Genomic DNA, 26,937 nt, shown 5'->3' on the forward strand with positions numbered 1-26,937 from the left:
AAGCAGATAATGCTTTTTGTGTGGTCCCAGCAAAAAAGGTAATTGGTGATTGAGTAGAATATATTACCTCATATGGCAAAGAATTATTGGTGTTGTAAATACCTGTATTGAAATGTCAGTATGTTTAAACCTGCTTATTTATGATTAATGTGTCAGTTGGGTGGAATACAGCTGCATAAACGTTAGTTTATGCATATGTTAGTGACTGCGTAAGAATAAATGGTTTTTGTGGCTTTTACAATTCGTTTACTTGTATCTACATAAATAAATGTATTAATAGATAAATTGCTGCTGAAGTTGTGACAAGAAACCTATTAATTTGGAGTGGTTGTGTCCTTCATAATGACCACATACTTGTACGTGAGCCTCACTAAATAAGGTGCTCCATCTGGTTCCCTTTTATCAGCATTCTGTACATATAAATCATTCCAACACTCTAGCATCACTTGGGGTTGTTCAGGGCAGACCCTGAGCGTTGAGTGAAATTGTCCATATTCCGATTACTTCTGGAGACACTCAACAGTTTTGAGGTTCTTTGTTGTAAAGTTTATAAGATCTAGGAACACAGCGTGTCAAAAGTTCGTTTTTGTCAGCACTGACAAATGTCTTGGTTAGTGACGCATGTTACATAAAATTAAAGAAAAAATGTTGCTCAGAGAATTGCAATGGGATTGTAAATACAATTTGTAAAAAGTATTCTTGGTTTAAGTTGCCTATCAGTGTGTACTTTTTCCTTTCAAAATTTAAAAATAACAATCTCACTTAATGTTTAAATAATTTTGGGTTGGTTTTGACAGTTCACGTCAAGAATTCTGAGCCACAGAATGGCATTTTGTTGTTTTGTCTCTTAATACCTGCGATTTGTATGCTAAACAACTTTAAAAGATAGGGTGAAGTCCTTGTAATGGAGAAGGAAATGGGACTTTTTCTCAAGACCTAAGGGAAGGTCAGGATCTAACTCTGTTTTGTTACCGTTGGGAAGACTTCCCTGCATTGTAGGTACCTTCGAGGTAACACCTTACCGACCTGCCCGCTCCACGATTCAGTTTAGTGACACGTTTTTATAGGCAGGGTAGGCTGCTAACTGTTTCTCTTGCAGAAGCTGTGTAACACTTGCTAAATTTTGAATGAAAAGCCATATTCACAATGACTTCAAGGTCATTCCAGTGTGATACATAGCCAAAGAAAAAGATTTCTTAAGATTATGCTCTGCTGTGAATGCATTGGCATCTCTGTACCAGTATATATACATTATCTGTCTAGCACCTGGGGCAGGAGTAGTAAAAAGAGAGAATATGCTAATGTGCTCATTTCAAAATACTGTGATTTAGTAGCTTACAAATAGGTTAAAGATTTTTCAGGACACAGTGGGTGAAAGAAGAAAGGATTGCAGGGCAAGTTAAAGTAGTATTCTGAAATTAAGATGTGGGGATGAGGTTATCTAACAAATTTCTAATTTCAGTCCTCAATTTACAGGTGAAGGCAAAGCAACTACTTATGAGATGTATTTTTCAGTGTAAATCATGTCATTAGTATTTTTTAAAATCTTTGAGACGGTGTCATAGAGCAGAGGAAGAGACTGCCCCTTGACATGTCGTCACTTGTGCCTTTGTTTCTGTCCTGTAGTTCTGGCTGTGTAACCCAGGCATGTTGATGGTCATAGATATATAAAGTGATACACTTGCATTAACTTCCTTGAAATAAAATTCTATTTAGTGTCTACCAGACTGCAGCAACATACTACACGTATACTTAGTGGTGATGATTGAAGAGTATATTCCGTAATGCTGCCCAGGTTTTAATGACGAGTTTTTCATAACTTTTTATTGAGTCTGCGTAGTTTCAGTTAAAAATTCTGGTTAGTAAATTAAAAACAGTTAGATTTTCCTGACAATGTGTTTCAGAGTTACAAATTTAAAAATAAAAGTTGTAGTTAACCCATAGTTATTTGCACTGAGGTATTGCAGACATTTTGAACATTAGTAAATTTTGGTAATTTGCCATATCATTTGGCAGTAGTACCGGATGAGAACCAGCAACAACAACAAAATATAAGGCCAGTTTATAAATTTACATTCAAGCGATGTATAAATCCAAACAGAAACAGTTTATAATTTAAAACAATGGAAAAGTACTTCCCACCCCCTTCTTGTCAGGCATGTTCTTACTTGTGTGAACGTTTGCTAATTTTGAACGCTGTTTTACCTTCTAGGTTGCTTCAGGGGTTTTTTGAGTTTATCTAATTTTTTTTTTTTTTAAATTAAAAATGCAATGGTAGGGAAAGGGTGTTACGCTTGAAATGATTTTCCCTATGAATATTGTTTACCTCTGTAGTTTTGTACTCCAGATGACTCAGAAAATAGGATGCTTTTGCCAGTATATGGCTTGGCCACAGAGGTACCATGGGGAGTGTGGTGGCTTTGTTCTGTCTGTTTAGACTAAGAGGTTTTGTTCCATCGTAGGCATATTTGTGTCATGAATAATGTAATTATCAGGTCTCAGGTTTGGAGTCATCTCACTGAGAAAAGCACTTAGATACCTTAGTATTTAGCAAGTTAGAGTGTCTGTTCAGAACCGATTTGGAAATGACCAGTCTGGGGACCCACTGGACCAGCACAGGACTTGTTTGTTTTGGTAGCTCTTTGAAACTGCTGTCCTGAACTCGGACATCCCCTCTTTCATTCTGTTGCGTTTCTCTCATCCGCTGCCCCTCTAGGCGGGGTTTCAGGCGTGAGACTGACCTGATCCTTGCTGTGTGCTGGGCAACCAGTCAGTGCTGTGAGCTGGTTGTGGTCCTGTCGCAGTGGACAGGCACGGCAACCCACGGGGCGTCTTTGCTGCAGAGCACGTGGGGCCATAGCTGCTTTTCTGCCCATCCATCCGCAAGTGGGTCGGCCACCAGAACCTTGTAAAACACAGGCAGGCAAGACCATGGGAGAGCAAGCTGAGCTTTGCCTGGAGCACGGCAAGCTGCACAGTCCCGTTTGCAGAATCGAGTGTGAGTGACGTTGTGGCTTAATTATTTCCATAGGAGGTGGGGGAGCTTCTTTGGGAGAAGAGCTTGGAAGAGTACCAGTGTTTCTGGCCCCAGTTCAGTCCTCAACTGTAACTATAAAAGGAGGGAAGAGAGAAACTATATCTTAAATTACTGAGGAGCTTAAAATTACTGGCAGAACTCAAGTGACAAGTTCATTTGGAGTCAAAAGCTTAATGAAATAGTTCATTGGGGAGGAGGTACATAAAAGAGCAGAAACAAACAGAACAAGGAAAAAGTTGTCAGCAGGACAACTCTGGGAAGGGGAGCAGTAAATGAAAAACTGCCACAGTAAGTTAAGTTTCTTCTACTGTAAAGCTTAGAATGAACATTGCTTGGATTGGTAATCTTACAGGTGTGCAGCTAAACCAGTGTTGGTGTTCTTAAAGGGATAATAATTGATTGTACTCTTGATTTAAGAGGGTCAACTAAAAGAATGAAAATACTTAGGAGGTTCCTAAAAATTGGTTGTTGGAGTTCAAGGTGTGAAGGAAAGATACTGCTGCTGCCCTTAAGGTAAAAGTTTACTGGTTTAAATTATTGATACCATCATGCTTGAACAGAGAAGGGAAGCAGCTTTCCTTGTAAAGACCTCACTGAGTGCCAGAGGTGGCTGCTGGGAGAGTCTTCCATAAACGTGCAATAGAACTTTTAGTTAGTCTTTAAATTTAATTAAAACTTTTAATTAAAATCAGCATACCTGATACTTGAGCCGAGACCAGGTAAGAGAGCTGGTTTCACCCGAGGCGTCGGTTCTGCGCAGCGCTGTGGGAGCACTGGGAAGCGGTTCCTCTGGCTGGCAATCACCTGCTGAGCACAGGGTCCTGCGCCGGGCCCAGGGGCACTGCGGGTGCACGTTCAGCTAACGCTGCTGGGAGGGAGGGCCAGGTCAGAGGGCACAACTTACATAATCCTGTGCAAAATCAGCTCTTCTGCAGTCAAAAAAAGCATTCAAAATTAATAGGAAATCAGTAGATATAAACAAAAAAAAAAAGCATCATTATGGTACTGTATGAATCTGTAGTTCATCTCCCTCAGGAAGGTACTGGTGTCCCTCTGGTGATACCAACTTTACAAATCTACAGTAGAGCTAGGAAGGAGCTAGAGAAGGGCTGCAGGTATGACTAGAGGTGTGGAATGGCTCTGAAGGAGAAGTTACTTAAATAAATCTGGCTGGTGTTTTTCTGCCTGGAAGAAAGACAAACGGTAGGAAAAGGAGACAGTATGATTGCTGCTTCGTGCAGCGTTGGGGTAACTTGTGGATGGTGCACGTTGTGTAAAGAAAGGCCAGGATAAACTCTTGGGAGGAAAATCCATCTAGCACTCTCAAATAGAAAGTTAACAGTTCTGGCTCCAGAAGCAATAAGCCACTTAACACAAGTTGGGAAGAGTGTGCAGGGGAGGTGTGTTGTCCCTATCTTCTCTGCTGCTTGCTGCTGATAAAATCCTGTCCCAGATGAATCTTTCATCAGACCTGATTCAGCCATTTTACACTTCTGGAAAAGAGCTTCAACTGTGCAGATACAGTTCATGATTAAGTGGGTCCTTTTTCATCCATGGATTAATTCATGTGTCCTATTCTAGATGAGTGCATGAAAATAAATTCACCATGAATTTTCCTCGTAATTGCAATGTTGTGTATCAGATTTACAAGGACTGTAAGTCACTTCCGCATTAGTTTGCGAGGAAGAAAATTCAATACAGGGGTTTCCTCCACAGCTTAAAGCATGAATGTTAAAAAAAAACAAAACCCACAACCAACATCCTGAAGGTATTTCCATTCTGATCTTTTACACCGCTGCTACATGGTGCCCTGGGCCTTTTAGAAAGGTTACTTTTTGTTGTTCAACCTTGATACATCGAATTATAAATGCTTACAAATGATAGATTTGGACTATTGTCCCCTTCAAGAATGCAATTTTGTTTCAAAGGAATGTATTTTTAGCTGCTTTTTCACCAGGGCCAATGCTCCCTATTTCTGTTAAAACAGCATTGAAAGAGCACCCTCTGGTGATGGTTGGTAACGAAACGATCTTTTAGATCTCTAAAGAATGTCATCATGTCGCAGTCTCTAGGTAGATACGAACATCTGCCCATGTATGACTTGCGTTCCTGGCCCAGTATTTCTCAGGTAAGAAATCGGGTTATCGCCACGTTCCCGTGTTGGGCTGAGAGGGGAAGATCCGGAAGGGCGGGTGGTGCCGCGGGGAGAGGCGGGGGGTGCAGGGCAGGGTGTGCCCGGGGAGCCCGAGGACAGAACCCAGAGCTGCAGCTCGGCTGTAAAAGCGGTCGTCAGCCTGGAAGTCCTCATGAAAACGAGCAATGGGTCTGTGTGGTGGTCAGACTACACTGGCACCTGGCACTGCTGCCGGCGGGAGGGATGGGACACTTCGTATGTCTGCAGGTGTCAGAGCCTAGGTATACGGTGGGTTTCGAACAGGGTGGGATGTCCCAGAGAACTTTGGCATGCCCTCTTCATTCTGGGTTACAAGCAAAATACGTCCCTTGGAAGCTGTATAGCGTAGTGCTGATAGTTGTTAGTGCCTAAGGATTTTAGTACTGCTTAGAGGCTCCTGATGAAGACCAAGACCCTACTCTGTGTCTTTTCTACAGAGACAGCAGAGTGAAATGTACTGGGAGAGCAAGAGTGGGATGTGGTAGGAAAGTAAGAGGAGAGAAGTAAGAGAAACTGAACCTGGCTGGGGAATCGAGCTGCACCGAGATTATGTGAGGAGGTACAGTGGTGACAGAGAGTCTTGGGCTGGCACCCGGGTTCCTGTAAGGACGCTTGGAATGGGCAGGGTGGAAGGGAAGGGTGCAGGGAAGCCTTTGGTGCCAGGATCTGGAAGAGCTTCACCAGAGGGTGCAGCAGTTCTAACGCCAGTCCTTCCTCTGCTGGCAGCCGATATTTCAAACTGATTCCATTTGTAGTGCTTACATGATGTTTAATTACACTAAGATGAATAGTTTTCATTGAATGGTTTGAGTTGTAAGGAACCTTAAATATCATCTAGATCCAACTAGAATTCAACTTTGAGGTTCTTTGAATTTTTTATTTTTTTTTAAAGTGACCATGTAACTCTTAAGGTCAGGATTTTGCAGTGTGTCACAAGAAATATTCTTCATGAAATATGCCAAGCTCTGCATGCTTGCTTTTGAGACTGACTTTATTATTAATGTGAATAAAATAGTAAGAGTAATACACAAACATGTAAGATGCAAAAGCGGAATGCTGCTACTAGAATGGTTTTCTCTTCTGCTTTGTCACTGTGGCCTAATGTACATATTTAAAATTCAGCTGGCTGAAGCATGTTGGACATATTTTCAAGTGAGGAAACTTCCTTTCTTGCTCCTACAGTGATGTTACATAACAGCGAGAACCTGAGATTGTAGCTCTGTAATTAACTAGAGGTTGTATTTAAATAAGGGAAAATCACTGTCTATTGCTAAAGCTGGGGAAATCCACAGAAATACCTCTGGTTTAGTATTTTGTTAAGGCCAGCAACTGTGTTTCTAGGGACTTCCAGCTAATCCTTCGTTTTTGCTGGATCAAACGTTGGAATCCCCTCAGGCTCACTAAAACTGAAAGTTTCAAGTGGTTTTGTTAACATACATTACAGAAATTGGGATTGTCTTCATGAAAATTCAGGGCAAAAATTTGGGTTTGAGTTTTCAGTACCACTGATGATGACGTTTCCATTCCCCATGCTATTTAAATATCTTAACTTTCCAGTGTGTAACTTTGCAGGGTTCCCTGCTCATGTTTTTCCAAAACTCTTAGTGTTGCAAATGCCTTTATTGATATAAAATTTTGTTGACGTATTTTTCAGGATGTGGATAAATATATGGTGGTGGTTTAGTTCTGTGATACATTGTGCATGAGCCTAGCAGTCTGACTGCCAGTACTGTCAGTTGCTGAATTAAGATCAGAATTTTGCCCTGTGTTTGTGATGCCAGCAGAACTTTGCTGAGACACTACCAATATACTTTTTTTTGGGTAACCTTTAGAGGGCAGCATCGTTCCCTTTCTGTTAGATAAGTTGTGTAGTTAACATTTCCGGTGGTTCCTACTAAACCGTATTTAGCAAAAAACAGAATCGTGAACAGTCTGGAACAAAGCATGAAGCTAAACGTGAGAGTAAAGAGTGAATCGATTTAATATTTGAAAAGTGTGCACGTGTGAATACACAGTTCTTCTAAATACTGAAGGTAGTATGTTTGCACCGAGTATGTAGGTGAACTGGGAATGCTGCTGTGTAATGAAACCAGAACCATTAGGAGCCACTAATGTTTCTTTTGTTGTATGAGCTCATCTCCACCATTCCCTGCCATCAGGGCAGTGTCAGAGTGGAGAAAGTGCACGGTAATACAAAGCTTCTGGGGTTTGAATTATTTAGTGTGTTGATGTTGCGGTCTGCCTGTACCCCTTTTTTTTCTCCTAGTTTCAGAGATGCTGATTGCAAAATTATCTTCCTGTTATAATGGAAGATAAAAGCTCTGAACCGAGGGCCCAGTGGAAGTTGTCTGAGTTCAAATGTGTCGCTCACTTCACATACACAGGAAACTTTTCCAGGTCTGTGGCAGCAGGCAGATGGGTTTGTTTTCAGGCAGGGTTGTGTTACAGACGCCCAAAGCAGGGGGTGTTCCTCACCGGGGCAGGAGTGCAGCACCTCACCGGTCTTTACGGTAGCGGCTGTGCACGTAAGAAATAAATTCCTCTACTTCCTTTGCATCACAAGGATAGGCGCTGCACATGCCAAACTTGCAGTCCATCAGGAAAAAATGAGATCTGCCCAGCTCATTCCCGTTGCAGGTCCAGTCAGGAAGCCCAAGTATGTGGAAAGTCCCAGAGTGCCAGGGGAGGCGGCTCTACCGCTGAGGAAGGGACCGGAGCAAGGAGAACCCAGTCAGAACGGTAAGAGTCTGTTGGTGATGCTTTATGTGGTAGAATAGCTGTTCATTTCAGCCGGAGTGATACAGAAGAGCCTGCAAGATTCTTTATCTGTAAGGGTGTTGTGCAGATTTAACACACTTGTGGTATGTGATCTTTTCAGCTCTCAGTTCTTGCAGGCAGAATGATGTCCAGGGGTGGTTGATTTCTACATTTGCTAAAGGCCTACTAGAATTTTTTCTGAACTTGTTTTTAATGTAAATTGATTCCAAGTGTGTAATTCTGCACTGGGTACAATGCTTCGTTTTAGAATTCTGTAAAAGCTTGCTCCATAAGAAGGCGGTAACAGTAGACTCCTGTGCTGGCAGAGCTTGGGAAAAGCTACCTCCCTAGAGTTAATTGGTATTTGTAGGAAGATTCCTGTTTGTTAAATTTGACTAGTGCATAACAGAGTGTGGCTTTCACATTAAATGTCATAGTCAGAGCAGAATGACCCATGTGTTAGTATGTGGCTGTATGTGCTGATTTCGTATGCCTTGCATTTGTAAATTAATTTTTCAGTCAGACTCATTAGAGTCATTGCATGTAACTGACAAGGCTCCAACTGAACAACTTTTGTTTTCCTTTTGCTTCAGTTTTAAAGGAAACTACAGTTTTAAAAGTCAGTGTTTTCTTTTTTTAGAAAAGCACCTTGTTTTTAATACTTACTAGTGAAAACAAAACTCATCGCAATTGTTTTCACCATCATCTTCTGTATGCCCTATTTAATACGTTGTAGTTACCCTGGTCCCTCTTGGGCCTCCATCTTCACAGCCATCTCAGTGCTGGCGTTCAGGTTTTATGTCCAGCTGGGAAATCGTGTGGTCCTCATCCCCTGTGTCTGAAGGGGACCATCTTGCCATGATCCTCCTCCTTCAAGTTGTACACCCAGACAGTGAGACTACTGAAGGTGAAAATTAAACACTAGTGTTTAAGGATTAAGCAGTGTTTGCTGTGTTGAACATCTTAGACTCTTGACTTCTGTCTCTGTTGCTGAGCTGAACTTGGTACTATGCCTGACATTTGCTCAGACTGGTCTGAGAGGCTGTTGTGTCCTCTTCTGAACTTCATCAGTAAGTCTGTGCACCTACATCTCTCTCCCTTTCTTCCTCTGACACACTCCTTATCAATTATGAACTTCTGTTGTGTGAAGTCTCCCAAGTTTTAATCAGATAAACCCGTTTGGATGTCCCTACTGTCTTCCCTTTGTGTGGGGATGATGTCCAGAAGTGCTGGTTGGGAAGTTGCTGTACGGGTGCTCCTGCCTCTTGCCTCTTTGCCAGGTCAGGTGCCAGCAGTTCCGCAGCTGAGAATCCTGACTCTGAGAGATGATGTTCCTTAATTAATTGACTATACCTGAGCATGAGGCAGGCCTACATATTATTCTTTTTTTAATAGACAAAAGAAATAAATCCTATATAAATGTTTCTGCTAGGGGAGAGCGTTACAGTTTGGTAGGTGATGCCAAAGCGTTGGCATCAAAGGAGGAGAGTGGCAGAAAGTGTTGGCTGTGGGACTCATCCACAGCTGGTGTTTCCCCTGGGCAGATCTCTGACGGGCGGAGTTTGTTGGAGGCTGCCTCCATTTGAACTTTGTCTCATTGTATCTGTTGGACACCAGAAGACATCTTAAAGCACTGTGCTGATAAAATTAAATGTTTTTGCAAACAAGACTCAGAAAAGCTGAGACTTTTAGAACTGGTGTCACATCCTTTGCACAGCAAGCACCACAAAAACATATGGTATTAGTTGTAGTGTTAACTGGAGATTAAAAACCACCTGTATTATTAACCTCTACTTTTCATGTTTTTAACATTACAGAAAACTTTACCAAAAAATTACTGCAACAGAATTTCAGTCTGCTGCTGAGCTTTGACAGTGTTGAGTTTAATGCTGTTGTTGGGAGAATAATGACGTCGATCATCAGTCCAGTGATGAACTGGTTGCACTTAGTCATTACTGGTTTGACTGGCAGGTAGTTTTTTTCTCCCTGAGATGTGTGCAGATAATGCAGAGCATCCAAGACCCAGCAACAGTGTAAAGTCTAATGGATAAAAAGCTTAGATGGCATTAGCTTCTCTGTTAAGTATCTTACTGACAGAAGAACTGGTGTTTACATTTGATTGTACTTTTTCTACCTCTTGTAACAGTTTCCAAACACAAGATTCTAATCTTCATCACCTTTTTTCCCCCCACTCCAAAGCAAAGCCTGATAAAGACTCGAGCTGTTCTCCTGCAGCACAAGAATTGATGACAAGATTGGGCTTTTTACTGGGAGAAGGGATCCCAACTTCTGCTCATATAGAAGAGAAAAATGAAATCATGGTAAGACAATGGAAAATAATAAATTTAATGTTCATCCTGTTTCTGAGAAGACTGATGTTATTTCCTCTGTTTGCTAGTTGCAGTTACTTGATACTTACCAAATACAATCCATTTTAATAGACATATGGTAATAGTATTGTAGATTATTTATATCATGTGTGTTTGTTTTGAAATGGTGAGTTGATCTTGCATTCTTAAAAAAAAAAAGACATCATTTGTTTAAGTTTAATCTGCTATGAATGTGAATAGCTTCTAGGGTTCTCTCTGCCTTATTTTAGTATTTAGGAGGATCTTTTTTTCCTTCTATCCTCAGTGATTTATGTGACTGGAAAATGTCAGTGCTTTGTTAAAATTAGGAGCGTGCCTTTGGGGGGCGTTTGTTTGTTTTTCCTGGGAAGTTCATTTCCAGTTGACAGTCTTTCTCAGCCATTTGGGGGTAGAGGAACTGTGGAGAAGCAAGCAGCCACTACCTGTATGAAACTCATCTGCTAACCAAAACTGCTCACCAGCTACCAATCTCTCTTTCTTCCCCTTCCTCTCCCCTCTTTTAGTCCCAGGCCTCATAAATCTTAGTGCATCAATTTGGGTTTCATTGGTGATGAAATGTGAATAAGACTGCAGTTCTGGTGCTTTTATCCCAAAGAATGAATACTGGAGCTGGATGGGAGGGATATCCAGTAAGACGTTTAATAGAGAAGAGGTCTGTCTCACTGCAACTCTTCAACTGAACTACGAAATTCCCTTTTTACCTCAAAAGTCACTTTTTATCTGAAAGCACATCATTAAGGTTCCAAATCAAGATAAAGCTTCCACTTCTTGAAGTTGTTCTTGGAAAGTGGGCTCTCTGCTTTGTTCTGATGTTTGTGATGTTCAGCACAGTAGTGTGCTCCCTCCTGTGCAGTACCTCTTTGTTTTCCCTCCTGTTGCAGTGTACAGCAGCCAGCCAAGGCGTGAGCCCCTGCTCCACCCTCACAAGCAGCACTACCTCTCCCAGCACCGATAGTCCCTGCTCAACTCTCAATAGCTGCATTGGCAAGATGGCAGCTACCAAAGGTAGTCCCTGTGGAACCATCAGCAGCCCGAGCTCCACCCTGGAGAGCAAGGACAGTGGAATTATAGGTAAGCATCTTAACTGGTAATGCAATTAGTAGAAATTAATCTTAACAGTACAAATCTGAAGAGCTGTTCCGTGTTGTTCTGTTCGATTTTAGGCTGCCCACTGATCCCATTTCAAATCCTCCGTACTTGACAGACATTCTTTGGCTAGAAAAGTTGCTGTTGTTGGGTGTGCCTTTTGCTTACTTTGTTTTCCTGGTACAGGTCTAAATTTAGAGAGGCTGAAAAAGGGAAGCAATTCTAAACCTTAAATGCCTAGATTTGACAAAGTAAGCCCTAGTTGTGTCATCCTCTTTGACTGTGAGCTTAGTACTTTGTTACTGACAACTGTTGTTTATAGAAGGAATTCCAAGTGAAAGTGGTCTCTGCCTGCCATTGTGAATACTACCATCGAGATAATTGGTGTAGTGCTTGCCAAGAAGTAGTGATAATACATGTTTTCATAACACAGTTGACAACACTTTACTCTGACTTTATAGATGTTCTTGCATTTTATTATGAAGTAATTAATAGTTATAAGTTATGACATAACATTATTTTTAATGATAGGCTACCCTAAAAGAGATGTTCCTCGTGGGTCAAAAGACTCATCTGTGTAACACATTTAGAAAATGACTTTGTGAACTCTTTCCATACAAAAACATTGTTCATGGTCAGTTTTGTGCAAGATCTAGTTTTAAGATGGCATCAGCGTTTCGATACAAAGGGAAGGGTATATCGGAATTGTTGTTCTTGGGTGCTCAGATTTCAGTCGTTGCCTGACTTGAGAATAGAGTGAATTAGTTGCAGGTTTTGTCAGAATTTAGGGTTTCCTGTCTTGATTATGCTCAAGCAAGTATAAAACAAACAGAAATGGTTGTAAAAGTGAGTACATTGGTGTAAAAATACAGCAGAGTATGACTAGAAGAAACAGTAATGCCTTTTGTTACAAAAAAATATTTATCTGTCAGTATACCTTAGTCATCTCCCTGATTAAAATGTTTTGTAGGGGTTTTGCTTTTTTAATAGTTTAAATCAGGTCTCTGAATGACACGGGATCTAGGAGACTTGTGCCAATAGAACAAAATAGGCTTCCCAGATAGTTTGTGGTTACAAAGATACTTCTACCTTCATAAATGCATATGCTTAAGCTTTTACTAGCTCTGTAACTGATGTGTAGGCTGACTACTAGGGACTTTTAACTTAGGCAGTTTCTTAAAAACTTTGGACCTTTAAGGCTTCTCTAAGTGGTGAGTGCTTGCCTTTTACAAAAAGAGGAGGCATGTTGGTTTGCAGTACTTAATTTTGGAGATTAAACCAATGTGTTTGTTCATTGATTTAAAGGAGTACTGCACTGGAAAACTTCCTTGACTTTGCAAAAAATATTAAGGACTGCATGTTGGTTTGCATGCTTTTTTGTTTGTTTTTAAATATTAGTGAGGGTAGCATCAATGTGAATATCAAAATTGGCATTACTAATACCCTAAACTGCTTCTCTGGTACATGATATAGAGGAGGAAGAAGGTTCCTGTTTCTCTGTTAAGTACAGACTTCCAGCCTTACTGAGCTCTTCAGTGAGGTACTTCAGCTCAGGGAGGGATGCAATATCTTTTGTATTTGCAGTTTAATGTCACAGAAGAGGTATTTCTCATGCAGATACTTTATGAAGTCTTGGAATAAAGACATTTACAGTATCATGGAATGCAGTAACATAGTAATGCAGAGTTCATCCAAGACTATAGAAGCAGCTGTTGGTTGTGGAGTGGAGTAGGTTCCTTCTCTCCTTCAGGAAAGACAGGGTAACAGGCTGGAGCTCTGTTCTTTGACCATCTTTAAAACCTGTTCTTAAGTGAGAGATTCCCGTCTCTCACATGGACAAATGTAGATACTGATACGAACCTATTACCCATGCTTGGCAAGCTTGAAATATTCTACAAGTCTGTGTTCTGCATGAGGTCAGAACTAGTCTTATGTTTGGTTTAAAATAGTACATTACCATGCCAACTACATTATCCATTGTATAACCTTATAAGTACTAATGTTTTTAAGAAAAGATTTTTGAACCCGGTGATAAAAGTTGCTTATTGAACTAATTCAAAAATAGGAGAAACATGAAAATGCATGCTTTATTGTACAGAGAGGAGAGAGGATGGTGGAGTTGTGAAGCGTATGAGTGTGAGAGCAGAGGGCAAGAACCCTAGAGGAGATGGGAGGTTAAGAGGGAGCTCCTTCAGTCAAGTATACATGGTTCATGATCCTGGGACTGTATGAAAATCATCTGCTGCAGTGCTGTGGAGCTGTCATTCATGTCTCAAATCCAGGGAGAATTGGAACACCCGTTGTCCCTTGGCAACCCAGTGCAGCACCCCTTACATCTGTGGAGGCACACAAACCAAGAAGGGAGTAAGAGGCCCCTCTCTAAGAAATGGCCCGTGGCTCTGTATTTTAAATACAAATGTATATTCAAACTTGTTATTAGTAGTAAATGTGCATTTTGAATGATGTTTAGCAAGTATATATTTTCTGATGTCTTTGACAGAGTGCATTCAACCAGGAGAATAGCTTGCTCTTTCACGCTACTTATGTGGGCTTCCATTGTATTTCCACTCCCATGGTGTTTTCTGGGCCAGCAGACTGATGGGAAATCTGTTTTTTCTCTCTTCCACTCTTTTTTACTTACGGTTCAGGTTTCTTCTAGTTTTCTAATGTTTTACTGCTGTAGTTGAATTCCTCTTTGCTTCTGTTGAGTTTGACATAATAGTAGTGGAGGCAGGTTTTAACCTCCAGCAATGAGCTAAGTAGGAGACCAGACTGGGCTACTGGCCAAAACATAGGCTTTTCTGGATACTTGCCACTGTTTCAGTGTGGAAATCTTGAGCCGCAAGATTTCCTGATGCTACGTTTCACTCCAGGAGGAATCATAGTTTTAAGTATTTCATACTTCAGGAGGAGCCAGATTTTTTTGACACAACCATAAAAATGAAATAAATTTGTCGTACAGAAGTACAGTCTTAAGCTGTGTGCAAAGGTTAATGGAATGCCTGAAAGGCTTTTTCTTCTATTGCCTCTAAGGTGTGTATTTTATTACTGGTATTTCTTAGAATACGAGCTCTTGAATTTAAGCATCAGATCTTAAAGTTCTGGTGTGCGTGAGGCTAAGCTGAAGAGTGCAGAGCTGCATGAGCACCTCCTCGTTCCGCAGGGCTGGACCTGCAGCACGCTTGGTGTGGAATAGTTGCTGCTTCTGAGTGGCCGAGGTCCAGAGTTCCCAGGAGCAGTCTGCGCGTTTGCACTCCGTTAGTGGTTGTGCTGGGTCTGTGTGTGTGGCAGGTGTTTGGTAGCAGGGGAGGGGGTGCAGCAGTGGCCCCGTGAGAAGCTCCTCAGAGCTCCCCCAGCTCCGCGTCGGAGCCGCCTCTGGCCAAGGCCGGGCAGTGGGTGACGGGGCTGCCTCTGGGGTAACGGCTGCGGGAAGGGACTGGGAGGAGGAGGGGGCTGCTGGGGGGGAGGTAGGAGAAAGACCCCTCTGCCGACACCGAGGTCAGTGGGGAAGGAAAGAGGAGGAAGGGGGGAGCTGGCGGAGCAGAGCCCCCCTGTACCCCCTGGGGTCACAGAGGAGCAGGGATCTGCCTGGGGAGGGCTGTAGAGCTTTTGTTCTCTCCATGTTTGCAGAAGGGTTTGAAAATTTGCAAGATACATTATAGAATTTTAATTTTTAAAAGAAGCTGAGACATTTTGGTGTAGTAGTAGATTCTTCATATAAGGTCATAAATGGTGGTTGGTTTGGGTGTTTTTCCCCCTCAGCACAAATTACATAGATCTAAAGATACACCTGGATTCTTCAGAACATTTTCTTGCCCCTCTCTTAGGTGTTTTTCCCAGTCTGAGAAGCTGTGTTATTCCTCTCTTTTAGATAAATAGTATTCCTTAGCTGTAACAAAATGACTAGTGAAGAAATACTTGAATGTTTGTTGGCCCGAAATGCCCTTTGATTATGAAAATTATAATGCATGTTAATGCAAGTGTGCCATTTTCCTCTGATGTGCACTTTAGTTGTGGGGGGGGTTTCTCTCTTTTTCAGCAACTATAACAAGTTCATCAGAAAATGATGATCGTAGTGGATCCAGTTTGGAATGGAGCAAGGATGGGAGTCTCAGGGCTGGAAAACATCAAGGGATTAGTCATGATCGAAGAACAGACAACTGTTCACCAGTTGCAGAAGAGGAAGCTGTTGGATCTGCTGAGAATTTGCCCAAAGTAGTGCCAACAGGAGAGGGTCCCATTCTTTATGCTCAAAGTTCTGGCTCTTTAATAATGCCTCGTCCAAACTCTGTTGCAGGTAAGTCCTGAGGCAGAAGAAAGGTTGTTCTTAAAGATGGGGTGAATCTTCCTGTTGAAGTCATGTTGTTGTTATGCAAGTATTTTTATAGGACAAAAGAGAAAAGCATAGGTTCTAAACTGAATAGATGAGCATTATCTAAGCTGTTTAACATTGTCATATAGAGGGCTTATATCATGCCTTTTAGTAGGTATTGGTTAGGTCAGGGCTTCTGGAACACTTTAAAGTCCATCAGTCATTCTAGGACTGTATCTGGTGTCAACTAATCCTTGAGGTGTTTGCTTTTGGTGTATGCTCACATTTGCTAGATCAGTAAATCTGGCTAAGACTTTGATCTCTGTTGAACAAGTGACGTGCATTCTTTAAAGAACTGTATTAAATTCTGCCTTCTAGTTGAACCATTCCTTCAGAAAACGTGAGTCTGTTCAGCTGTGGTAGATATGTGCATGACCTTACCATTACTTTTGGAAGTGTAAAATAGACAAATCTCTGCAGAAAGCATTTCTGACTTGAAATCTAATAGTAGAGCCCATCAAATTCTAACAGTAATTGGCAATTTGCTTATGTAAATATAACCCTGCAAGAGAAACGTTCTGATGTTGTTCAGAAGCGTGGGCACCATATTTGCAGCGGTAGGTTTAACTAACTAAGAATTCAGAGTTAAAAAACTTACTAACTGCAGAAAACTTCACTAACGAGGTTAGGGCTTGGGAGCTGCTGATTCCTAGAAGGAAGAGGAAGGATATTACACTTCATTCCAGCTAGAAAATACTGTCAAAGGGAGAATTTTTAGTATAAAAAATGAAACAAAAATTGATGCATGGAATTTGCTTAGTATGTTATAGGGGAATTATTACTAGTAAACCAACTTTTGTGATTGTCAGTGGCAAAATTTTGGGAAAGAACGTGCTAGCAATTTTTATGTGACTCCTTTAAGTTCTGACAATACCACTTTACATTTTGAAGGGGTATAGATGGTAGTATGAGCACTAGTTTTGTTTTCATTGTGAAGGCACAAACATGTTGGTTCAGCTGGGATAAAAAAAAGGAAAAACTCGCCATTTCATTTTCAAAGGAAATACATAATGTGTCTATTCCAGAAAAGTCCAGCAAATTTTAATATATTGGAATTACAACAGGAAAAGATGCTAATAAGCAGCTCAGTAAATGTTATCAGGAGCTTAAGACTTGTCAGTAATAGCCAAAATCCAATGCTTTAAAAACCGTCATACATTTAGAATGTTTCATGAAGTGTCAGGAAAGGTACTAAAACACACTGCAGTCTTAGAAAGGTAATTTGAGGTTCTAAAATACCATGAAAGTTATTATTATCACATTGTTTCAAAATTCCACAGCTGAAGGATTATTTTGCGGCACCGTATGACAATATGAAACACTAATGCCCAGTTTCACAGGGGGAGAGGGAGTCCGCAGTCCTCCATCAGAGCACTGTTACCACAGAACAAAGGTTTCCAGCCTTCTGCTCTGTTTGTTCATTAGAATCATCCTGTGGACAGAAGTGAATGTCTTACAGTGAACAGCAGCAAGCAAGCGTCACGAGTTTGCATGTCTGTATCTATTTTACATACTTATAGAATTAGAAATGTTAGAAACAACTTCTGAGTCTGCTTTGAGAACAGCTTGATTTATCTGCAATTTTCCTGCTGAATGAGCTGAGCTGTAGTTTTATAACACCAAAAAGTTAATGCTCTGTGCAGATTGTTCCATGTCAAAGGAAATGCCATATCCTGATCTTAGATGTTCCAGTATCTGATAGTGCAGAGATTTTGCCTACAGAATTTTGGGAAATCTAGTGTGCTTTTAAGCTGTAAATTACTTTTTTCTGGCTTTTCAGTGCCAGTGCTAAATACCTCTCTTTAAAAACGGGATACTTCATGCTACACGTGCAGGAAATTAACTAATTAACCTTCAGTGCCCCTGCAATTAAGGGTGACTGAAGAAATGTTTCCTGGGTGAATGTGGGATTGGAAGTTGTCGCACCTCCAGTACCTGCTAGAAAAGCAGGAATGTTGTTTTAGGAATCACTGGCTTACGTTTTGCTGTTCCTGCTTCCCCTTTTATTACATCTCACTTCCTCTTTTCAAGTTCTGAGATGGACCGTAACCAAACTGGGGTCCTGCTTTTCCTTCTGCCTTACGTTATTCTCTTCCTGAAGAAAACTCCCTAGTTCATGAATGTGATGCAGGTGGTATTCCAACTCTGCATTATATGTCAGGCTCGTGTGTTCTGTGCTTGATTATCATTGGGAGCAATTGTACTGCTTGTGTGTGGGATTCATGTTTTTTCAACGTACTTGATCTGCATGTCCGTTTAAAATTAGTGCCTTTTGGAGAGGGACACTAGTTTTGCTGACTCTAGGACATGACAGGAGGAAGCAGCAAACACCTTATTTTCGGGGGTATTATAGCTCTGCTGCATAAATTCTGGGGAATTTCACTCTGAACTAAATGGCTTTGTTGCCAAAGAGGACTGCAGTAAGTGCCCTTTTATTCTTACAGCTGTCTGAAATACTGATCCCCAGATTTTAGCTTTGGATTCTCGTGGACTTACAATACCTGAGTTTTGCAAGTGTTAGAGAAGCACAGACTGCAGTGGGTTTTCAGTGGCCCCTGGAGGTTTCTGTTCCGGTGTTGTCTTCCCTGCTGCTGTCGGGTCCTGAGCCTCTTTACTTTGTGGCTCCTCAGTCACCTGCTTCAGAAAGTTGTCAGTGCACTCCAGAAATCTGAATTGCTTGTGCCCTGCTGTGTTGTCCCCCCAACAGATGGAAGATTTTGGATTTGTTACCGATTTTGAAAACTGCTTTTTTTTAATGAGAATATTCATTTGGCTTATTTCTGGTGAAAAAATACATATCCCTGATACAACTCGACACGTATGTTCTCTGGATTTTCAGTTCTTTTGTGTAGCTATTGTTTTGGTTTAAAAATTGAACAAAATTTAAAATGTTATCAATAATTCTGTAGCATTTGATACAAAAAGAATAGAAATTTTTCCTCACAGATAGTGTACTGGCAGCTAGTATCAGAACCTGCTCCTAAGACTTCTGACCTCACTGATACGGATGTTGTCATAGTGAAAAAGGGAACTATATTAACATGAGAACTGTTTACCACGTGGGGAGGTTCAGGCAGATGTGAGGGCCATCTTAAAGGGGCAAAAATCCAGCTAAATCTGTAGTGAACTTTTCTGAAAAGCATTTTGTAAATCTTATGACTTAACCGCGGCCATGGTCTAGAAGAACTTACCTGTAAGTACTATGTTGAGGAAAGAACTGTAATAAATGATAATGATCTTTGTAACTTACGCTGTTATGAGAAAAATAAGCTTCAATCCTTTAATACTTTAGCAACAAGTTCAACCAAACTGGAAGATCTGAGTTATTTGGACGGACAGAGAAATGCTCCTTTACGCACTTCAATCCGCTTACCTTGGCACAACACTGCTGGTGGAAGAGTGCAGCAGGAAAATAAAGGTACATATATTTACACCCACATCTGTCTTGGCCCAGTCATGCAGTTCCTCGGTGGTTTTGTAACAGGGATGTTCTGTGGTATTTGTGAACACCCCCATCCCACAAAGTGTTATTTTAGGGTTCTCCTGACAGGTCACTCAGCATGTCTGAAAATACAATGCTTGCTTACTCTTTTTGCTGCATAATGCTGTGGTTCAGAAATGGAATGTATGGCTTCTAATAAGAAATCGGTGCATTGTGTATCTGAGTGTGCCTGGGCAGGGCAGTGCACGTCATGTGGACCTCCAGACCAAAGTTGTGTAATACCAGTGTTGGGGAACTGCACTTTACATTTTCTTGGCTGCCAGGTTTTGTCATGTGGCAGTCGGATACGAGTGTACTGCAAGTTAAGAGATGCTATGTTGAATTTAAAATCTTCAGGAGGCTGTTTTAGGAAGAAAACTGATCTAAAACTATTAGACTTATTTATGACTAATGCATACCTTGGTATCTCTGGCCGTTGAATCACAAAATAGCAGGTTAATGTTAAATGCAAGTGATGTATGCGATGTTTTTGTGTTGTCCTCTTATGTAACACAGCCGTCTGCAGGCTCTGTTAACTGACCAGTGTCAGGGGTGGGTGAGTCAGTCTGCTCAAAGAGCCACTGCCTAAGGTACCAGCAAAAGTGCTTTTATTGAAATACCATGTTGTAAAAGCGTGGCTTCACGAAGTTTGATGGCAAGGGTCACTCTGTCACTGAGGCACCAAGATCGTAACAAGGATTCAGAGTTACCAAGAGATCTGAGGGCACTGTCACACCAGCTTACCTGCAGTGTGGGTCCCTCCCTGAAGCTCTGCACTGAGGGGCCTCTGCCCGAGGAGCAACCTCAAGGGTGTCCCAGTGTGAGGGGGGCACCCAGCTCGCCAGCTGCCCTCTGGATGGAATAAAGGGGTTGGCTTGTGGCGAAGCCATGTGCGGTGCCTGGTGCCCACAGCTCTCGCGGCGCCGTCGAGGAGCCGCCACTGCTCCTGCCCTCAGCACACGTCGGGGAGGGAGGGCCTTGGAGGGTCACGGCGCAGGCCCTTTCCTCCTCCGGAGCCTGAGTTTGGTCAAGGACTCGGGAGCATGTCACAACCAATAGCAAGTAAAAGAAGAAAAACTAGAGCAAATTCCTGGTAAAACTGATCTTGAGATCATATATAGATGCTATGCTGTCCTCTGTCATTTATGTTTTTTTCAGTCAGAGAGAAATGCTGAAACAGCATTTGTGTAACAGGAGGTTTGGTTAATGATTCCTTTAGGGCATTATATTAGTGAACATTATTATTTCAGTAAATTTTTATGTATTTTATGTGACCAAACCCAAATTCTTCTGAGTCTTGTCAGGTGTTTGACAAATGTGTAGATCACAGTAATCAAACATGACTACTTTCAGCTGTGCTATGTAGTTTCTGTTCTTGTAGCTTCATAAGTACAGAAAGAGGCAGCAATTTTTTTTTACGTTACTTAAAAAATATGTAGGGTTTTAAACCAGAAAAATTTATTTATTCTCTGTACCTTTTTCTGTTTCTCTGTAAATGGCTTTACAGATCTGAAGACCCAACACTGATGTGCTCAGCAGTGTAGTTCACTCTAAACTGAAAAACGCTTGACACCTCCCCATTTATAGATAGAATTATTAATGCATTTTTAAGAAAACTTTTAGATTCTGCAACTTATTAACTCAAGGTCAATGGTAAAAAAAATCCTCAAATTATACTTGTAACTTTTCTTCTCTAGAGTATAATTCACGTAGGAATTATGGAGGTGACCTGAACTGAGCAAATCAGTATCGTTTTCATGATGAAAGCTCTAAGAAGTCTGATTATGAACGCTATTAACAAGGTCACCGAATAAAATTATCTTCTGAAACAGTGCTGGTTTATTGCATGTCAAGTTTCTTCTCATACAGTTCTCTCCCTGCCACCTTTTCTCAGGTCATTTCATCCCCTATAAACCTCAAGACATTTTGCTGAAGCCGCTGTTGTTTGAAGTGCCAAGTATAACGACAGACTCGGTGTTTGTTGGAAGAGAGTGGCTGTTTCAAGCGATTGAAGAAAAATTGAAGAATACTGATCCAGCAGAGAACAGGGGAGCAGTCATTACTGGAAATGTGGGATTTGGGAAGACTGCAATTATTTCTCGGCTGGTGGCACTTAGCTGCCACGGAAGTCGCATGAGACAAATAGCTTCAAATGGCCCTAATTCATCCCCTAAAAGTATGTTCCTTGTCTGAGTAATTGTACTGATAACCAGAATCGAATGTTGTTTGCTTTTTGGCTTAAGGTAGTCAGGCCTCATCAACTCCCCAGCAAGTATTTGTTTCCTCCGTGAGGAAAGGAAGCTGTTTACAATGGTATGCTTTGGCAAACACCTCCCACATAATGCAGCGTGGGCTCAGCCCATCAGAGGAGACGGTGAAAAGGAGACTGGGTGCAGGCTCCCTTCCCGCCGTCAGGCAGAGCGTGCCCTGAGCTCTGCTGCGGGGTGGCTGCAGTGGCTCCTTCTCCCCTGAGTTTGGAGAGCAGTGACACATTTCCTTCCCAGCGTGCCCGCCCATGTCCCGCAGTGCTGCAGGGGAGGCGAGAGTAAAGCTGTGGAGAAACCCACATCCCCTGCTGGATCCATCAGTCGGTCACCTGGCCTGGCCACTGCCCACCTTAACTGGAGGGTTGTGTGGCTTCTCACTGCTACTTCCCCTCCTGACACTCCAAATAATCATATTAATAACAACAGTGATAAATTGCTTATCTTTCCCAAGAGTTCAGTCATGCAATAACTATCAGTTTAAATAATGAGTCATTGCATATGTAATGTTCACAAGGAAACTTCACATCAGCATGGTTTCGCTTTCATTAATTCTATAGTTTTGATCTAAAAGTCAGTTGAATTGTTTTAAAATGGTTAAGTTGCAAATATGTGCCTGTATTTATCAGACTAGTTTAGGCTTCTTTTAATGATGTTGTTCAGTTTTAACTTTTACTTCAGTGGTAAAGGTAGTCTGTGATGTTTTCCTATAAAACAATCTGCTGTCAGCAATTTTAGTCTCTTTTGTATTTGTTGCCTTTTAAAAATAGGTGGTGACGCCTGTCAGGAGATTCCTTTAAGTCAGTTACCCCTGTGTGCTTCTCCAGCAAGTGGTTCCAGTACAATGAAGACATTGAATTTTTCTCCTGCTCCTGAATACCAAAGTCCAGCAGGTGATTCTGTGAGACATCTTGCTTCAAGGGTGAGTTTCCACTTGCTAACAGAATTTCAGCACGTTAGAAAACCTCTAGCCTGAGGGAGGCAGCCTGCTTTGCAGACCTCCCGAGTGTGCCAGCACGGGGAACAGGCCGTAACCTGGGACACTCCTGACAGGTGGGTCCGTTTCATCATGGCGAAACCAAATACCCACCTTTCTACCTTCCAAGTTATTTGAATTCTGCTTTGTCATAGAAAGAGTTAACATTTAAAATTTCACATCTATTTCATGTGTATATGGGAGGTTGGGATCCTTTACTTCCAAAAGGGACTGTGTGTTCTTTACAGGTAGATGCTTTCCAAAAGCAAAATCCTGGAAAGAAAATAAAAAGAAAGAAAATAAAATGTTTGGTCTCTGTGTAATCCATCTGTATTCTGTGGTACAGGTTGAGTCTGAATGTAGTCTGTTTTCCATACTCTGAGAGTCTGAAGGAAGCCATTAGCAGTTATTTTTGCATTAGATTGTTATGATAAGTGTTTATTTTTTTTACTAAGTAGTAAAAGTAATTAATGTCTGAATTGTATGCAAATAGTTGTGGGATAACATGAGGCTGTTGTTGCAGTCTTCAGGGTGATGCCTGTTCTTTGGAAACAATGTTATGAAAGCCACTGCAGTGCAAACTTCGTATTTACTACGAACCCTGTGTTTTACTTGTGGTTTGATTTTATTTTTTTTCCCCCAAAGAAATATGGCCTATGTTATGTTTTATTCTTAATTAATGCACACCTCTGCAATAATCAGAATAATCAGAATAAAGGCAGTTGTCCCCTTTCTCTTTGCTATATGAAGATGTCCTTAATAGCTGTCATTTACTTTTGCCTGATGATGATTAAATTAGTCCTTGGGTCATTACAGTGTGTGACTCAGTGTTGTTAAATTATAGCTAATAGGTCGCTTAGAGTCTCAAGTTATTTTTCTGGTACTGCTTAGTTACTCAGCTGTTTACCCACTGTATCCAAATGGCCCGAACTCAAATTACTGTGTGTTCCTGCTGGAATCTGACACTGAGATTTCTTTGTGATTTCTTTCTCTTTGCATGCCCGACAAGGTCAAAATCTAATTCAGTGTTTTCCTCTCTGTGTCTCTGACACAGGCCATGTGAGACCAGCTGCAGAGCAGGATAATTATTTTATATAACCCTGAAAAATATTCTGAAGTTGAAAGAGAAATTTAGTACCACTTGATCATAAATGCACTAACTAATAACCAACTTAAATATTGAAGGGGTAACACTTTTTTTTTTTTTTGGATTCTCCAGGTCGTTGCTTATCACTACTGTCAAGCTGACAACACATACACATGTCTTGTCCCAGAATTTGTGCACAGTATTGCAGCTTTACTTTGTCGTTCAAATCAATTAACAGCATACAGAGATCTTCTAATAAAAGAACCTCACTTACAAAGCATGCTTAGCCTGAGATCTTGTGTCCAGGATCCAGCAGCAGCTTTTAAAAGGGGAGTGTTGGAACCACTTTCAAGCCTCAGGAGAGGTAGGTTAAGCAAGAAGTGATGTGGAAACTGAATCTAAATGGCATAAAAAGAGACAACAATCTAAGAATATGTATTGTAATGCTCTAAGAGAAACAAATAAAAGAGAACATTCCCAGAGAAAGAGATTCGTTAATTGTGGTAGTTCTTTGTAACATTAATAGGAAGATTTTGAACAGTTGTTTCATGTTTTAAAATAAAATTCTATGAAATTTATTAAAGGTCATGGAAACTCTGCTCTTTTTTTTTTTTTTTTTCCCCCCCCCAGAAAACGCAAGGATAACCTTGTAGCTTGAAGTTAAGGCTGGTACATTTGCATTAAAAGATTTTGTTTTCAGATGCATTTGATTTTTGTCACGCTTCTTTGTTTTGTAATTTTCTGTGCCTAAACACCTGCAAAGAGGGTGTGGCTTTTGCTTCCTTTTAAAATTGGTACAGCAGTTTTCCAAGAAAGTGTGTACGACGTGAATTTTATGTTTAAAAAAACTTTAGCCAGCTCCCCCTTGAGAAGAGCTGGCTTGGCAGTGGGTCCCAGCTGGAGCAGGTACTGGATGTGTGGCAGGTCAGGGCAGCAGACTTGCCAGTGTGTGAGCCCAGCATGTGTCATTCCTATGACAACTGGTTTGCAGTTCTTGCATTCTGTCGACAGTCAACAAAATTCCTGTGAAATCCATTGGCAAATCTTATCTTTAGTCCTGGATTTCCCTGGGATTTGCATCCTTAAGAAGTGCTCAAAATGGATGTTGCTAGTTTCTCAAGCTGTTGCAGAGTAACCTTTCTCCTCAGAACTGAAAGCCTAAACCAGTGTCTCTATGGTTTGTGCAAATTTTAAACTATTTTTGTTTGGTAAGTCCAATAAAGGAAAAGTTTTAAGAAAATAGCTAATAAGTAAAAGTAGTGTTAACTACCTGCTTAAACAGCCTACATACACCTCCTTCCCCTGTCCACCCGTCTCTTATATTTACAGCTTTGTTTAATCCTTTAACACTTTTAAAATCAGTTGTAAAATAGAGCCATAATAATAGCACAGTAAAAAACATCATTGTGGTTGCTTCCCCTTTTTATCATTTTATGGCAGTGTTGTTTTATATCTCCTAATGTTGTTCTTAATCTCCTAAATAATACTTAAATACCATAAGATGTATTGCTGTGCATAAAGGTACATTTTTATTTCTTGATGTTCAAAGTTTGGGGATAAAATACGTCAGAAGGAGAATTTGTATTAGTGCTTGCTTTTTTTTTGTTTTTGTATTTCAGAGCAGAAAATTCCTGAGGAAGACTACATAATTTTGGTAGATGGTTTAAATGATGCTGAATTTCATAAACCTGATTATGGTGACACACTTTCTTCATTTATCACAAGCATAATCTCTAAGTTTCCTCCCTGGCTGAAGCTCATTGTGACTGTAAGAACTAACTTCCAGGTAAAAACACCTTTTTTTTCTTACCCTCAAAGACTAAGTGATTGTTTCTCTTGGTGCAGCTGCATTATTATGGAAAATACTGGTTTGAGAGGAATTCAAAGTAAAGTCTCTTGGGTTTTTTTCCCCTTCCTTCCTTTTACTGTTGCATGTTTATTTACAGTGCACAAGTATGATATTGGAGGCCTTTTTTGTTTTGAATCACTTTCTGGAGTATGCTAGTAGAATTGATAACATAAGGAGTGGTGAAATCAGAGTCTGTTTCCTTGGCCTTCAAGAGTGAAATGGGTAAATGAATGTTTAAAAGGTTAAAAAAAATAAAAGCAATTAGAAGCCCATAGTGATTTTCCCTGCAATGTTTACTTGTTGGAGTGTATTTCTGATAGTGTTAAACTCTGGATTTTCACTTTTTAGGAAGGGATAAGCCACCATTCCACTCTGTGTTGATGAAATTGCTTTCTGGCCTTATTACCATTGATCTCTCTGCATCTCTTGACCTGTTTGCTGCCCCTGAAAAAACCCAGCCTCAAAACTTCTGGTTGAAGCATTTTATCAGCATTAAGCAGCTAAGAGATACTTGCAGAAATCCCGAGGGTGTTGAAGTGAGGCCATGCAGAATTCCTGTTTTTCTGCACTGGATAGCAATGTTCTGAACAAAGTCTTGGTTTTGTTTCCAGCACTAGCCAGGCTGGTTTAAGATAGTCTCCTTCACTTCAGTTTTAAGAAGAAGGTGTGTCCATACCCGAGCGCCCTGTGCTCGGGGCGCAGCACTGCCTGCAGGCCTCCGAGCCCTGGGCTGCTGCCTCACCAGGGGCCCCGGCTGCCAGAGGAGACCTGGAGGAGGACCCAGCCCAGCCCTGCAGTCGCTCTTCCCTGGTGCACTGCGGGTGTATGGGTGGGGGGCAGGTGTCCCCAGGGCTGCCCTGTGCCCGCACTGACAGGGTGCAGGCAGGGAAGTCGGATGTGTGGTGGAGTTGGGCTACGTGGGCTCTGGAGGTCCCGTCCAACCCAGCCTGTTCTGCGATTCCAGGTCTGGTTTGACAGTGGTAGGGTGCAGGGGTGCTGCAGTACGGCCTCCTGGGAGTTCAGTGCGTATCTGCCTTCTTGCCGTGAGGCTCTAGGCATTTAACTGCCAGGTGAGTTTAGTTCTCAACTACATCTTAATTCTTAACAAGGGATTTCTGTAGTATGGACTGTTTCCTCTCTAGAGAAATGTGCATCTGTGGTCAAAATATCCTACTAGCCTGAAAGTTCGTTTTTTTGAAATCACGTAACTACTTTAAAGTGTAATAAAGAGTTCCTTTTTATATTGTGGAAGTGTTGAGAAGTTTGTTAAACCCTTCTGATATATGTCTCTCTGTAAGAAGTTTTAGGTCTCTTGGGTCTTTATTTACATGAACATAAATGTGTTCTGTGGTACATAAACACAAAACATGTGAGGTAGACCTGTTGGAGTGTCTGAGTGTGCCACACTTGGTACTTGCCTTAAATACCGGGGCTGTGCATGTGTGGGTGGTACTTTGTGGGCGTTGTCACTGGAAGGTGTAATGAT

At 41.2% G+C, this 26,937-nt stretch overlaps 1 protein-coding gene across 1 annotated transcript in view; it reads left to right on the forward strand.

Moving 5' to 3' along the window:
• TANC1 (tetratricopeptide repeat, ankyrin repeat and coiled-coil containing 1) overlaps positions 1 to 26,937 on the forward strand; it is an 82,542-nt gene that overhangs the window by 35,565 nt on the left and 20,040 nt on the right. Inside the window, exons 4-12 of the mRNA XM_026852543.1 lie at positions 7,848 to 7,949; positions 10,167 to 10,288; positions 11,218 to 11,407; positions 15,462 to 15,719; positions 19,087 to 19,212; positions 21,170 to 21,451; positions 22,310 to 22,461; positions 23,735 to 23,966; positions 25,222 to 25,388. Coding sequence (XP_026708344.1) covers positions 7,848 to 7,949; positions 10,167 to 10,288; positions 11,218 to 11,407; positions 15,462 to 15,719; positions 19,087 to 19,212; positions 21,170 to 21,451; positions 22,310 to 22,461; positions 23,735 to 23,966; positions 25,222 to 25,388 — 1,631 coding nt within the window. The remainder of the gene's footprint in view (positions 1 to 7,847; positions 7,950 to 10,166; positions 10,289 to 11,217; positions 11,408 to 15,461; positions 15,720 to 19,086; positions 19,213 to 21,169; positions 21,452 to 22,309; positions 22,462 to 23,734; positions 23,967 to 25,221; positions 25,389 to 26,937) is intronic.

This window comes from Athene cunicularia, assembly GCF_003259725.1.
Source record: "Athene cunicularia isolate RWA chromosome 7 unlocalized genomic scaffold, athCun1 chr7_part1, whole genome shotgun sequence".
Lineage (NCBI taxonomy): Eukaryota > Metazoa > Chordata > Aves > Strigiformes > Strigidae > Athene > Athene cunicularia.